We start from the raw sequence: 16,075 nt of genomic DNA on the forward strand, positions 1-16,075 counted from the left end.
CATGTTAGGGGTTGTGTATAAATCAGAATTCTTTTGGTTATTGAAAGGAGAGATATTAGCTCACTTAACTGGTAAGCCTGGTGGTTCTGGCTTTAGGAAGAGTTAGATCCAGGTGCTCGAATGATGTTGTCAGGAGTCTCTCATGATCTCTTGCTTTGCTTGCCTGTGTGTTGGCTTCATCCTCATTGGGTAGTGGCCAAATTATGGCCAGCAGCTTCAGTTTTACAGCTTGCTAAACTAGCCAGACCGTGGAGAAAGAGCACCCCTTTCCCAAGAGTTCCTACCAAAGTCCTAGATCTGGGGCTCTTGGACACACACCAGATTCAGTGTGTGGGCCGATTCCAGGGTCCAGGGTGCAGTGCTCTCACTGGCTGGATGGGGTCATGTTGTGAGGGCAGAGGAAACACATGAGACTGAAGGGAGGAATCCTCTTACCTCCCTCTGACCTTTGAGCTCTTTTTATTTTTATATCCACTTGTCTCTCAGAATCAGACTATGCATACCTGGCAAACCATCAGATATAACATTTAAAATTAGACCTAAGTAGAGAGATAGGATGTAAGTGGCTGGGAGTACAGAAAAGAGAGGGACTGACTAAGGGCTCCAAGGCTCCCTGTGTGCAGGAAAGATTTACTGGGTGGATTGGTGCTTGAGTTGATGCTAAGAGTATAGGAGGCTTGGTTGTGGATCACCCCATTAAAAAAGGATTAAACATCTTCTAAAACTCGGCAATCCAGTTATGGAAGTGATTGTATACTCTTCAAAACTAGTCATTTAATGTGGCAAGCCCAAATCAGATGATTCTTATGTGTCTTGTGAATGTGGAAAGGACACTTAAATGGTAATTAACTCAAAAGTTACGATTCCAAAATTTACTGTTTTTTTCTTTTCAGTTCTTTCTTTGGAAATTGCCATTAAAAAAAAAACCCCAGGCTAATCACAAAAAGAATATGTGATTGTGTCTTCTCTGAAATTGGTGTTAGGGATGTTAGAACTTGGCTTATAGATTTTTCTTCTTATTTCTTCATTCCTGTTGCTACTATAACCTTGCCATCTTTCTTACTTTTATTATTCTACTGCTCTGCACCTTAGTGCTTACTTCAAGCAAAGCTAAATGTCTTCCCTGCTTGGTTAGGCATAAAACACTGAGAATGTACTGGTGTGTATCTTCACACATGCTGGGAGATTGAGAGTTAGAAGGCTAATCTCATGCAGCATTTTCTGTAGAAGAAAAATAATGTGGTTTATTTGACCTTTTACTTATGGAAATAAAGTAAGGGTTTTAGTACTTTTATACATTTAAACGAAACGTGGAGGGAAAATTAGATATTCTTAGGCTAAAAGTGATGAGAGTATCTGTTTCTTTTTATTTATTGTCATCTGAGGTTTTTTTTTTTTAAGCTCTTCAGGTAAAAGAAATCTTCCAGTAGCCTCACGGACAGTAATGCCTGAGAGAATTGAGTATTTAAATACAAACACGACTCAACAAGAACAGTCATTCCATGATCAGTTAAGGAGACTTTTCAAATTTATATAGAAAGTAGCATTTACAGAATCATTTTTATTAGCTACCCTAAATGTTAATTATTAATTTAAGTTTTAATTTGAAGCTGATAATTATGCATGTGAAAATGGGGATTATATGAGTTATCAAAAATATGTTTCCATATGTCTTGATATCTAGCCTTTTAAAGAAATAAGACCAGTCCAAGTGATGTAACCATCTCAGTCATTAACAAGCAGGATATTTAACTGGTGTGACAGTTATTGTCATTATGCTAATAATAGGAGGTGGGGCCCTAGTAAGATTAAGCACTAGCTATTCCAATCCCCTGAGGAAACTGTAAAATTCAGCCTCACCGGGTTGTAATTAGAAAAGAAATATGTTTAAATACTGAAAAAAACTTAGGTACCTCACACAGTATGCCAAGGGCATGCGCTTGAAGCCTTTTAATCTCTAGGTGTGGCCTGTTCTATAAATATTTTCGTAAGCATTTACATAGTCAACGTTTGGCAGTACAACATTGTATAATCATATCCATATGCTTTGCCTTATGAAACAGAATGAAAACTTTGTTAGGACAGGGCTGCTGTTGATCATGTTGTATGTCTCCCTCCTCCATAGTGCTGTCCAGGCTCAAAATGATGCTTTGTCACTGACAAGACAAGCCATGGGAGCAAATTTAACTTTCTTTTTCTACATTTTTGTCAGTTTTAGTATAACTATTAATGATGATAATAATAACTATTATGGAGTACTTGCTTGCTTCTTGTGGGCTAGGTATGTGAATTAAGACATTTGATCTTATCTTTCAGCCTACTAAATAGCATTATTTAAATACTATTATTGTTGTTATCATCACCATTTTACAAACGAGACCACCGAGGCACAGAGTGGTTGAGTAACTTGCCTAAGGTCACACAGTGGTTGCTGGAACACAAACCAAGCAGTCTAGCTATGCACTGCGCCACCTGCTAACAGAGCTGTTCCTGGAGACTCTGCTTCCAGTTTTAGCAGCTTATATGGCCCCCGTCTATCCTGAGTGGGATTTGTGATTCTTTTGCTTACTTTTCTTTTTCTTCCTTTCTTTCTTTCACTTCTATTTCTGTTAGGTCAAGTACAAAAGAGATTTTGAAGAAAGCAAAGGAAGGGGCTTCAGCATTGTTACAGACACTCCTGAACTACAGAGGCTGAAGAGGACTCAGGAACAAATCAGTAATGTAGGTGACCTTTTGTTCAGTGATGTAATACCCTAACTTGTATTTCTGGTGAGAAAGTGAAATTGGGCAACTTGGAAGTGTTCTTATTGCTATGGGATGCAAGCAGTACTCAGTATCCTCAGAAAATATGCCAAGTTAACCTTTTAAACTCCTTCCCTTTGATTTCATCACAGTTATCAAGAACCTAACACTTTAATAGCAGTGACTACAGGCATACCTTTTATCATGCTTTGCTTTATTACACTTCACAGATAATGTGTTTTTTACAAACAGAAGGTTTGTGGCAACCCCGTATTGTCAGATTATGGTTAGCATTTTTTAGCAATAATGTATTTTAAATTAAGGTAGGTACATTTTTTTAAACATAATGCTATCGCACACTTAATAGACGACAGTATAGTATAAACATAACTTTTATATGCACTGGGAAGCCAGAAAATTCATGGGACTTGCTTTATTGTGATATTTGCTTTATTGAGCTGTTTTGGAACTGAACATGCAATATCTCTGAGGTATGCCTGTATATTTCTGAATACACTTTTAATTTATTTATTAAACTGATTTATCTAGTAAATTATTTAGTAAATCAATTTAATTAAATAAATTGTGTATTTAGAAATAATAATATTGCTATTAAAAGACATTATTGTAATTTAGCATCTTATTTCTTTTTGAATGATTCTCAGCTTTTGAATTTTTCCAAAATAGGACTTGTATAGGTAAATATTAAAGCCATCAGTTAATTTTTTGCACTGGGATAGTATACAATGTATACATATAAGGTTAGCTATCTGGAGAAATCTCATATTTGCTAATTGTGTATATTTAAGATTTCATATTTTAAATCAGATATTTGTTGAAATGGCATATTACATCTAATTTTTGAAATAAACATTTACCTATGAAGTTGCTTTGGATTTGAAAGCTGCGTCTTGTTCAGTAATAGTGTTTTCTTGAAAAAGAAAATTGAGACTAACAGAAGTTCAAAACATATTAGGGACCAAAATTGTTAACCGAGTACTTATTAAAAGTGGTAATTATGTTTCTTCTAAAGTATTATATGAAGTGCGTCAAAATGAATTTTTTTCCAGAAAAAAATTAACTCAGTGTTAGGTATTCAAGAGGAAATATGAAAGAAAATCAACAACTGTGTACGTGATATAAAAGTATGAGCAAATATGCAAGAGGCATACCATTTTTCACGAGAAGTCTATTTTGTGTGTCACTTGTACAATCACCAAAATTTGTGTGTTGAGATGTTTTAAGTTACGTAGCATTAATTTCTAGGAAATTTTTAATTAACAGATTGTTTTAAACTCACTGGTATTTGGCCATCATAATAATATACATATATATAGTAACAATTTGCAGATAGAATCATAGGCTATAATCTGAGAAAGAATTTTATGTGTCAAAAGTTCAAAAACAGAATTATTCAGTATTTTAAAAATTTATTTAGGGAGTGAGAGGAGGCAGAGCAGAGACTTTGTTTTGCCATATTCCCTAAGGTTTATCCATTGTTTGCTCTTTAAATGGACATTTTATTTCAGTAAGGACTTTTTTGTTTGAAGAGAAAGGGTTGAATTTTAAGGATTCATGGCTTTTGTCCCTTAGTTTTTCTACCCCATCCTAAAACCCCACTAATCATTAATACTGAAGATTGAGTCCATCGTCTTTCTTCCCCTTCATTTCTTTCCTTAAATCAAAACCCTATTTTTGTTTTTTAAAATACAAATTAGAGATATGTCCCACTGGCAGTTACATTCAGTAATGTTTCTTTTTTTGGATTACTTTTGGAGAAGCTTTTTTAAAAAATAAAAATAATGCTGCATAAAACAAAGTTACATCATAAATCTTCAACTATCACAAATTTATTTCAAAAAGAACTAAACATTTCTACTTAAGACATCTACATGACAGCTAACGTAAGGATTGCAGTTGATTCAAAGGTAAGCCTTTTAATTTATATTCAAATTAAGTCATTATTCATATTTAATAAGAAAAGAACTGATCATTTCACCAACCTTTATCATTAGCAGGAATATACATTTTATTCAATACCAGAGGCTGTTTGCAGATCCATTCTTAATTATGCAAAAAACCATTATAACCCAGGTACGTATAAATCTATATTTATCATATGCATAGCAGTATATGCAAAATACTATTTAGATTAAGCCTGTAATATAAACAGTGCTGATTTTTAGAAGTATTTAAATTAGATAACATCTTTAAAAAAAAATTTGTGCCACTTTCTTGATGTTAGCAGCCATAGATAGCAGTCTTATAAGTAGTTCTTTTAGCTGTGATGAGGCGTATTACTATTTGGATAGCAGTAAGAAAATACAGATGTCATAATATTACTGTTAGAGATTTATTCTTAACAGTTTTACTGAGAAATAATTGACATACATTACTGTATAAGTTTAAGGTGTGCAGCGTGATGGTTTGATTTACATATATTGTGACGTGATTACCACAGTAGGTTTAGTTAACATCGTCATCTCAAATAGATACAATAAAAAGAAAAGAAAAAAAAATTCTTTTTGTGATGAGAATTCTTAGGATCTACTCTCTTACCAAGTTTCCTGTATATCATAGAGCAGTTGTACGTATAATCATCATGTTGTACATTACATTCCTAATACTTATTTATCTTATAACTGGAAGTTTGTACCTTTTGACCACCTTCCTCCAGTTCTCCCTCTCTCCGCCCCTCTGGTAACCACAAAACTGATCTTTTTTCCTATGAGTTTGGTGTGTGTTTTGTTTCTATGTTTGTTAGATTACACATATAAGTGAGATCCTACAGTATTTGTCAGTAAGTCTCTGACTTATTTCACTTAGCATAATGCCTTCAAGGTCCATCAGTATAGTTGAAAGTGGTAGGATTTTCTTGTTTTTTATGGTTGAATAATATTCCAGTGTGTGTGTGTGTGTGTGTGTGTGTGTGTGTGTGTGTGTATACACATACATACATATATCTCAGAACTTCTTTATCTGCTTATCCATTGATGGATACTTAGGTTGTTTCCATGTTTTCACTATTGTGAATGAGCATGGGAGTACGGATATCTTTTCGAGATAGTATTTTTGTTTCCTTTGGATATCTTCCCGGAAGTGGAATTGTTGGATAATATGGTAGTTCTATTTTTAATTTTTTGAGGAACCTTTATACTGTTTTTCATAGTGGCTGCACCAATTTACGATCCTACCAACAGTGCACAAGGAGTTAGGGATTTACTCTTGAAGAAAGGAAGCTGTTAAATATTCTGAGGTCTGTTGAGTTTATTATTCATTTGTAAGGCTACAACTTCATGAATTTTCCTGTGACCTCACAGGTTTTCCGTATTACTCAAGGATCTTTTTTCCATAAGAAACTTGAGTTAATCTGAAAAGTGGTACTCTGGGTAGTCTAGTTTTCTGCATTGCTTTCAGATAAACCCAAACACTGAAATTTATTGGCCAGATCCAGACAGATAATTTTTGACAATGGCCTAGATTGTGTCTGTTTTGGGAGGAAGAAGGTCAGACTGAAGAGACACCAGCATCTTCCTGCTGGAGATGCTGGGATGGAGTGGGCTTATCCTGAAAATCACAAGGGATATGAGATTTGAGCTCCACGTTTAATGTGGGTTGATGTAGGTGGGTTAACTAAGTCAGGGTCTTTGCGATCTTTATTTTTCCATTTGCTTCATTTTTTTACTTGTTTTTAGTTTATCTTTGAATATTGTCTGGATCCTTCTAAGCTGCCTTTAATACCTTTTGGACTAAGGAAAATATAAAGACATAAAACAGTGGATTTAATGACAACTCCTAGGTGTTCTGGGTAATATGTTACAGATGAATGGGCATTTTTGATTGCTTGTGTCTGTGTCAGTGTTATGAAAATTTTCCAGACACTCTCATATTCATTTGTCAAAGATTTGAAATCATTTGGAAATGCCTACTCAGTCTGTTTATGTTACTGAGGTGTGGGATGAAATACAACTGTAAATTTGAAATTGTGTGTAATGAAAAGGGTGAGAGCAGGTTTAGCCTTAACTTCTTTCTTTTGGTGTCTATAATGCCAATACATTGAACCTGGAGATTTACTAAATGCTGCAATTTAAAATTCTTCTGCTATATTACTCTCTTAGTATAGCTGCAGAAAGAATAAGAAAAGAGGCAGGATTTCACAATTTACAGAATGGTTGGAAAGAAAAAGAACTGGTTCCCAAAATAAAGAAAAAAATTTTCCATGAAATTCCAGAAGATGTCTGATTGCTTACCCCACCTCCCTAGGTCATACATTCTAGGTCATAAATTCAGAAATGGCAGAAATGTCCTAGTACACCCTCATTACTTAGTGATATTTTAGGAAAATGTTCTTAAAGGACAACGTACAAATGTGAATTGAGGAATTCCTGTGCATTTGAACATTAAAAAAAGCCTTTTCTCCGTTGTCCTTCTAGCTCTAGCTTGTGTGGGTAATTGTAAAGGCTGTTTCCAATTCATGTGGTTACCACCTTCAAGTTTATAATCAGTACATTCAGGGAATCTGCAGCAGGATAGCAAGGCAGAATCACCACCAGACATCTAAGGGACTCAGTCCAGCCTGAAGAAGATTATTGATGTGTTTCAGTTTGCCTGTTTACACACTAATATGAGCTGTATTTTCAATTAACTGAGACAGTCTGAGGATAAATTGTGAAATAAAATGATGAAGTTCAACCCCGAGAGACTTTGACAATCTTTGTGCTGTAGATAAAATCTAGATGTTTATTTTCTAATTTATTTCAGGTGGTGGAGAAATATTGTGTGAAGGGGAAGGGGGAAAAAAAAAAAACCCAGATGACAAAATCTTGTATTTTACAGAGTGACTGAAATGGTAAGTATACCATTATGTGATTTGTTACGATTTGTGCCTTGACTCACAGAGGAAATACTTCTGCGTATGTATATGTATGCATGCGTGTGTGCCTGTGTGTGTTGGCTTCAGTGGGAATCTCTAGAACTCCCTTTCCTTAGATCACCGGCCCACAGACAATACAGACCATAGTGTTTTCATCTGCTCTGTATTCTGTCCCTTACCCTGTAAGTATCTATCCGTACGGTTATCTATCCTGTTTCCCAAATACCTCTTTTCACTGCCATTTTCACAGTTAGCATACCCAGAAATGCTTGCTTGCTTTACAGGAAAAGTTCAGGTTGAAGCCTTTTTTCTTTCTTTTCTTTTTTTTTAACATGATAGAAAAGAGTCTCTCTGTAATTTGATATTGAAATGTAATTATTTTTAGCTTTTTTGAGACAGCTACATAATTTTTCATTGACTTCTTAGAATGCAAAATAAATTATGTGCCCATTAATAAGCTCACATGGATACTGCTGATTTAGTTCCCTGAGATTTTGTGAGTTAGCTTCAAAAATATTAGATTATTGGAGGTAAACACGGCCTAATAACTGAATAGCAGTGTCTATGGACTATTAAAAGATTTGATTCAAAGTTATGTTGAGTGTAAGGGTGAGCATGAGGGTAGGGTTGATTATCTGGGGATCTGGTCTCTGTTTGTAATTTAAATAAATCATTTTGACAGAGACTGACTGTGGCCATGTTCAAGCTGCTGATGGTGTGAAATTGAGTTGTATGGTGGACAGAAGACAAGCAGTCAGGAGAAATCCCCAAAGGCAAAATTTGTTATGTAATTGGGTCAACTCATGCATGAAAAATGCATGCTAATTGTAAACTGGTAGCAAAATTATAGTGTATGAGGCAATTAGGTCTTATATGAACCCGAACAACTGACATAGAGTTTTTCTTTCTTTTTTTTTTATATTGAGCAAACGTAAGATTTTTCTTTTAAAGGTGGGAAAGGTAAACACCATTCCATATTGAAATAGATTGTTAATTTTGTTCCTCATACAAGAAGCGTTAACTGTTTTATAACTAATGAAAAACTGATATGGAATCTTCTGATTTTGAGTAGTGAAATCTAGTACACCAAGTAGTTTGAAAGGAGAATGGTTATTCCTGTTATAACAGACAGTTTGTTATAACTCATAACTGGGCTGGTTAACATAGGTGATTAGTGATGAGGTCAGTGGTTTCAGTTTAAGCCCTTGAAATCTAGTATTTTCACAGAGTGAATTTATGTGTTACCTTAATGACCCACGCTTTATCCCCATCTTCTCTCAACCAGTAACTCCGATGCACTGCTGAGTAATAGTGGGTCTGCAGCATTATTTTTAGAGCGGAGATCAAATATGTCAAAGAAAGTGATAGGGCAATAACATGTATTTTCCTTATAATACCTACCACATGTATGAATGGTTTATTCGTTTCAAAACACTTTGACATACCCAGTCTAATTGGATCCTCTGAACAACCTCTCCTTAGGGAAAGTATTTCTATGAGGAATACTTATAAAAGTATTCATGAGAAAAATGTACGGAAAATTACCTCTTCATCCTTTCTCATCTAAATCCGTGGTTTCCCTTACACCTGGTTTTGCTTTATTTTTCCACCTAGGGCAGAACATCAAAGGTTGATCTCTTCTTTTTATCCTCAATTTTTTAGCCACAGTCACTTAAAGAAACAAATACATCCCAGACCAGTAATTACTTGTGCGTGGCAAGTACAAGAGTTTTCATTGTAAAATGGCATTGTCTAAAGAGGAGGTTTGGGAAGGGCCCCCATAATAAAAGAATTAACACATATGACTTCTTTTTGGAAACAGAGATTAAGGATTCAGCAAACAATTTCTGAAGGTCCTTCTTTTGTGAAATCCCTTTTCCCCCCGCCCATTCCTTTCTTTTCAATCCTGCTGTGTTCAGGCCCTTATCCTGCCTAAGTTATTATAGGGGTCTCCTAATTGGCCCTATCTCCTTTCAAGCTCTCTAAGCTCCTTCCATTGTATCTTAAACACTGTCACCAGAGGACTCAAAATATCTTTTTCATCATGACCCTAATTATAACCCACTAAAAAACTTCCCTTGGACCTCCCCTTTGAGTAGGATAAAGTCTAATCTCCTAAACTCCTTAATTTCTGACGCTAAGGACCCTCTACAATCTGCTCCTAAATTATTTTTCACCTTATCTTTCACTGTCCTTCAACACTCTTCTTCCATTTCTTTTAGGCCTGGCTATTTACTCTGTTCTGGGCTTTTCATGAGTCTTTCCTCTGGTTTGGAACAATTTCACACTATCTGGTAATTACATTCCCACCCCCTTATCCCAGGCACACATTCAGACCCCAAGGAGTAGCGATCTTTCTAATCTCTGAATCATGACAGTACTTTGACAATAGCACTGTTACCTGTAGCACCGACTTCACACATTGCATTCCACGTTTTGGTTTTAATTAACATTTCATGTGGTATGTGTTTTACCTCTCTAACTTTGTGAAGATGAAGATTATCCATGTCTTCTTCAATTTATGTTTTGTATCGCCAAGAATGATGCTTTGCCCTTTACCTTTCTTGTCACATCCTTAATTTAGCCCTCCCTATCCCTTGCTTGGGTTGTGGGAATGGTCTTCTGACCGTTCTCACCTGTCATTCTACTGCCTCTGCTCCCTCGTAAGCTGTTCTCCTTGTGGTTTCTTTCAAGGTTCTTAAAGTGCACATCTGGTCTTGTCACTCTCTTCCTTAAAATCTATCAATGTCTCCCCATGGCCTTTGGGTTAAAGTGTAAAACCTTTAGCGTGGAATGAGGCTGTCCCTGGTTTAGTGCCAGCTGAGATCTCCAGCCTGGGGTCCCTCTTGGACCCTGAGCCCGATCCACTTCAAACGTCTGTCTGGAAGGCTGATTGTACCCGCTCCCTAGCCATACTCAGCTCAGAGGTTGTCTTTTCTCCCATGACCTCGCTCTTCCTCTCGCCTCCCTGGCATTGTGGTTCTAGAGTTGCATTATGAACTATCTTCCTCCTGGACTGAACTCTATGAAGACTGGGCTGTGTCTTTTTCTCTTTAGCCCCAGGGCCTAGCGTGGAGCCAAGTTTGATAAACAAATGAATTGACTTCTTGTGCCAACAGATCTTCCCGTGGCTTCTCACTCTGCCCAAGGCTGCGGGCTCTGGGATGGCTTACCCAGGACTACCACTGATTAACATACCCATTTTGAGACTTTGAGGAGTGACTCCTTCTAGCATTGTGTGAGTTTCATCTTATAATAGAGATTATTACAGGAGTTCTAACCTTTCTATATTGATTTTAATCAAACATCTCTTTTAAGATCTGTGTAGATATCACATGGATTTTCTTCCTTAAAACTCCCAGATCTTTCCTCCATTCCATCATTTTCTAGCACAAAGTAGTTACCTAAATATACTTGTTCAGTAAAGGACTGAATTCCTTTGAGGGTGTCATTTTCTCCATTTCTTCATTTTTTTTTTTTTTTTTTTTTCTTTTACTAAAGAGTCTGCCTTTCCATCTGAAACCACACAACTCAGACAGACTGGGACTTGCACTGACAGGCCAGGACTTGAACTCAGCCAAAACCCAGATTGGGACTTGAACCCACTGTCTTTTAATTGAGATCACACACCTGGTCTCAGGACGTAATGAAGCTCAGATTCTTAATGTCTCATTGCAGAAAGAATTCAGTGAGAGGCAAAGTGATAGGTAAGAAGTGGATTTATTTAGAGAGATATACATTCCATAGACAGAATGTGGTCCGTCTCAAAAGGCTAGAGTGACCTTGGGAGAAACACACTCCACAGACAGTGTGGGCCATCTCAGAAGCCAAGAGGCCCTGAAATATGGGGTGGTTAGTTTTTATCGGCTGGGTCATTTCGTAGGCTAACAGGTGGGAGGATTATTCCCACTGTTTGGGGGAATGGGCAGAGATTTCCAGGAATTGGTTCACTGCCTACTTTTTGGCCTTTTATGGTCAGCCTCAGAACCGTCATGGTGCTGGTGGGTGTGTCATTTAGCGTATGCTAATGTATTACAATGAGTGTATAATGAGGCTCAAGGTCCACCGGAAGTTGAATCTTCCACCATCTTGGACCTAGTTGGTTCTAACCAGTTTTTGTCCTGTCCAATGGCTCTATCGTTCTTTTAAAGGTTGTGCCCTGCCCCCTTCCCTCCTGTTTCACATCTCCTTCTCAGTCTAGGCAAATTAAACCTTTCCTAGGATATGTGCCACCGTCGGGTAGGGAACTAATCTATCCTTTCAACACAAAATTGCTAATGCCTAGAATAGTGCTTGACACGTAGCAGGTGCTCCATAAATGTGTGTTGAATAAATGAATATAATAATATTTAAAATATTGACTCATTTTGCACATTCTTTCTCTTTAAACTTCTCTTTGAAAGAGCATTCTTAGCTTTTAAGATTGCTTTGATTTGGTTATTTTTTTTCCTTTTGTGCTGCTTGGTAAACACCTATTTTTCACTTTCTCCTATTTTTACTTAAATATTCAGTGACTTCTGTAGTTTTATCCAAAGATGATAGTAGTGTTCTCTAAGTAAAGCAGGACCATTTGGTTTCTAACGTGGCATTGAAGAATTTCATCATATTAGAAATGCAAGGACTGCCCCTGTTTTAAAATGTCGTAGCCAGGGAATTCTTTTTGATGAGTAAGTACCTGAAAAAAATAGGGCTTACAGTAGTCTGTTTGGGCAGACATAACAAAAAATATCATGGGCTGTGTGGCTTAAACAGCAGACATTTATTTACTCACAGTTCTAGAGGCTGGAAGTTCCAGGTCAAGGTCCATCTGGGTTGGGTTCTGGTGAGAACTCTCTTCCTCATTTGCTGATGGTTGCTTTCCTTTCCTCAGTGCCTGTGCATGAGAGAAGGAGACTTCTGGTGTCTCTTCCTCTTCTTGTAAGGACATAAGTTGAATTGGATCAGGACGCCACCCGTGTGACCTCATTTAACCTTAATTTCTTTCTTAAAGGTCCCCATCTCAAATACAGTCACATTGGGGATTAGGGCTTTTAAGATATGAATTTGGGGGTGGGGCACAATTCAGTCCATAACAGGGCATTATGAGAAATGATCTACATAAATCACAGGATAATTTTGAGATAAGTAACATATGTTTTAGATATGCTTAGACACGTAAGCTACTATCATAAGCCATTGTCTTTAGTGGAGGTAGATGATATCACCTGTGCTATTCCAGGAAAACTTGCACATTCAGTTTTTTTTTTTTTTTTTTTTTTTTTTTTAAAACAACTAAAACAACACCTAAAACTTATGACCAGGAACCTGAGTCGAGCTCTTACTGCTGCCTGGTAATCATGCAGTGTCCTCCTCCCCATAGTCCATTCACTTTGTTACTGTCCTATTTAACTGTTTCGTGCATTCTACCTGATCCTCAAAACCCCAAAACCATCTCCCCGTTCCTACTCTCAGCTGATGATTTTAATTCCTACTTCACTGACCAATCAGAAGAGAACTTCCACAAACTCCCAAATGTCTACCAATCTTAAAGCATCTGTATCTTTATACTCCATCTTCCCTTCTGTTAACTATAAATGAACTGTCCATGATCCTATCTGCGGTCAATCCTTTGAATTACACACCACAACCAACCTTTCTTGTCTACCTAAAGAAATTGCTCCAACGAGCCTCCTTCTCTCCCTAATTAAATTTCTCCCTCTCTACTAACTCACTCCCCCTAAAAAACTCTCAACCTTATTTCCTCTTCAGCTATTTCCACATTTCTCTGCTTTTGTTTTATACTCAAACTTCTCAAAAGAGTTGTATGCTTGTTTTTAATTCCTACCTCCCCTCACATTTTTTTTTTAGTTTTTAGAAATCAACTTTGAGGTATAATTTATACACAATAAAATGTACACATTTTAAGTGTACAGTTCTACACATACATCTATGCATATATCATTTTTTATGTTTTTTCCCTGTAATTCATTTCTAATCTCATAGCATTGTGGTCAGAAAAGATGCTTGATATGATTTCAGTTTTCTTAAATTTACTGAGGCTTGATTTGTGACCCAAGATGTGATCTATCCTGGAGAATGTTCCCTGCGCACTTGAGAAGAAAGTGTAATCTACTGTTTTTGGATGGAATGTCCTATAAATATCAATTAAATCTAGCTGGTCTATTGTGTCATTTAAAGCTTCTGTTTCCTTATTTATTTTCATTTTGGATGATCTGTCCATTGGTGTAAGTGAGGTGTTAAAGTCCCCCACTATTATTGTGTTACTGTCAATTTCCTCTTTTATAGCTGTTAGCAGTTGCCCTATGTATTGAGGTGCTCCTATGTTGGGTTCATATATATTTATAATTGTTATATCTTCTTCTTGGATTGATCCCTTGATCATTATGCAGTGTCCTTCCTTGTCTCTTGTAACATTCTTTATTTTAAAGTCTATTTTATCTGATATGAGTATTGCTACTCCAGCTTTCTTTTGATTTCCATTTGCATGGAATATGTTTTTCCATCCCCTCACTTTCAGTCTGTATGTGTCCCTAGGTCTGAAGTGGGTCGCTTGTAGACAGCATGTACATGGGTCTTGTTTTTGTATCCATTCAGCCAGCCTGTGTCTTTTGGTTGGAGCATTTAATCCATTCACGTTTAAGGTAATTATCAATATGTATGTTCCTATGACCATTTTCTTAATTGTTTTGGGTTTGTTTTTGTAGGTCCTTTTCTTCCCTTGTGCTTCCCACTAAGAGAAGTTCCTTTAGCATTTGTTGTAGAGCTGGTTTGGTAGTGCTGAATTCTCTTAGCTTTTTGTCTGTAAAGCTTTTGATTTCTCCGCCTAATCTGAATGAGATCATTGCCAGGTACAGTAATCTTGGTCGTAGGTTCTTCCCTTTCAACACTTTAAGTAGATCATGCCACTCCCTTCTGGTTTGTAGAGTTTCTGCTGAGAAATCAGCTGTTAACCTTATGGGAGTTCCCTTGCATGTTATTTGTCGTTTTTCCCTTGCTGCTTTCAATAGTTTTTCTTTGTCTTTAATTTTTGCCAATTTGATTACTATGTGTCTCAGCGTGTTTCTCCTTGGGTTTATCCTGTATGGGACTCTCTGCGCTTCCTGGACTTGGGTGGCTATTTCCTTTCCCATGTTAGGGAAGTTTTCGACTGTAATCTCTTCAAATATTTTCTCTGGTCCTTTCTCTCTCTCTTCTCCTTCTGGGACCCCTATAATGCAAATGTTCGTGTGTTTAATGTTGTCCCAGAGGTCTCTTAGGCTGTCTTCATTTCTTTTCATTCTTTTTCCTTTATTCTTTTCCACAGCAGTGAATTCCACCATTCTGTCTTCCAGGTCACTTATCCGTTCTTCTGCCTCAATTATTCTGCTATTGATTCCTTCTAGTGTAGTTTTCATTTCAGTTATCATATTGTTCACTTCTGTTTGTTTGTTCTTTAATTCTTCTAGGTCTTTGTTAAACATTTCTTGCATCTTCTCGATCTTTGCCTCCATTCTTTTCCCGAGGTCCTGGATCATCTTCATTATCATTATTCTGAATTCTTTTTCTGGAAGGTTGCCTAGCTCCACTTCATTTAGTTGTTTTTCTGGGGTTTTATCTTGTTCCTTCAGCTGGTACATAGCCCTCTGCCTTTTCATCTTGTCTCTCTTTCTGTGGATGTGGTTTTTGTTCCACAGGCTGCAGGATTGTAGTTCTTCTTGCTTCTGCTGTCTGCACATTCAGTTTTTAAATTTTTTCCTATTTTCAAACCGAACAATCTTTAAAAAAATGTCTGGTTCCTCTTTCCAATCCTTAATTAAGGATTAGGGCCAATTGGCCAGTTGGCCCTTTCAGGCCTCTTTTTACTTGTGGTTTTCATCGAGGGTCATTTATGGAAACAAAGGTAACTCACAGGTGTAATTATATTTTTAAGTTCTCCAGGCCTCAGTTGCTCAGAATATAGATTTCACGTGTCCTGTGCTGGCAGCTTGACCTGGGTGGATATGAAGAAAAAAGAGGGCAGAGGCGTGACAATAGAAAAGAAATATTCCCATGCCACAGGGCAAGTCTAATAAAGACTAGCGTTTTTTTAAAAAGTCTCAATTTCCAGTACATTATACAGATTTAAAACTTAAAAAGTATCTGAATTTTCTTCCAGATTTTATTATACCTCTTGGGACGTATCTACAGTGAGCACATACTAAATGTTGAAGAAAACACAGGAATCTTACAGATGTATGTGTGGAGTCCCCACATGTGTCTATCATTAATAATTATGCCACAATTATCATTTCAATGGATTTTTGGAGGTAGGTTTAAAACCTGTTGTTTTTTCAGTTAATAGGTGTCATAGTCAAACGTCATTTTAACTTATTAGGAGGTCATGAGTCAAGGGAGATATTATACAGAGATTTAATTAAAACCCATTGGTAACCCAAGCCAAGTTTAGACAATTAAAAGAAAATTGCATGACTGGAAGTTAGA

General features: G+C 36.7%; 1 protein-coding gene across 10 annotated transcripts in view; it reads left to right on the forward strand.

Moving 5' to 3' along the window:
- LOC117197037 (LIM zinc-binding domain-containing Nebulette) overlaps positions 1 to 16,075 on the forward strand; it is a 250,838-nt gene that overhangs the window by 170,808 nt on the left and 63,955 nt on the right. For 4 of the 10 annotated variants that reach the window (XM_049705571.1, XM_049705569.1, XM_049705568.1 and 1 more), the window contains exons 4-6: positions 2,614 to 2,721; positions 4,758 to 4,836; positions 7,504 to 7,591. In XM_049705571.1, coding sequence (XP_049561528.1) covers positions 2,614 to 2,721; positions 4,758 to 4,836; positions 7,504 to 7,583 — 267 coding nt within the window. In that variant the 3' untranslated portion in view covers positions 7,584 to 7,591. The other 6 variants (XM_049705565.1, XM_049705567.1, XM_049705572.1 and 3 more) reach the window with 5 other exon arrangements.

Source organism: Orcinus orca, chromosome 2 (genome assembly GCF_937001465.1).
Source record: "Orcinus orca chromosome 2, mOrcOrc1.1, whole genome shotgun sequence".
NCBI lineage: Eukaryota > Metazoa > Chordata > Mammalia > Artiodactyla > Delphinidae > Orcinus > Orcinus orca.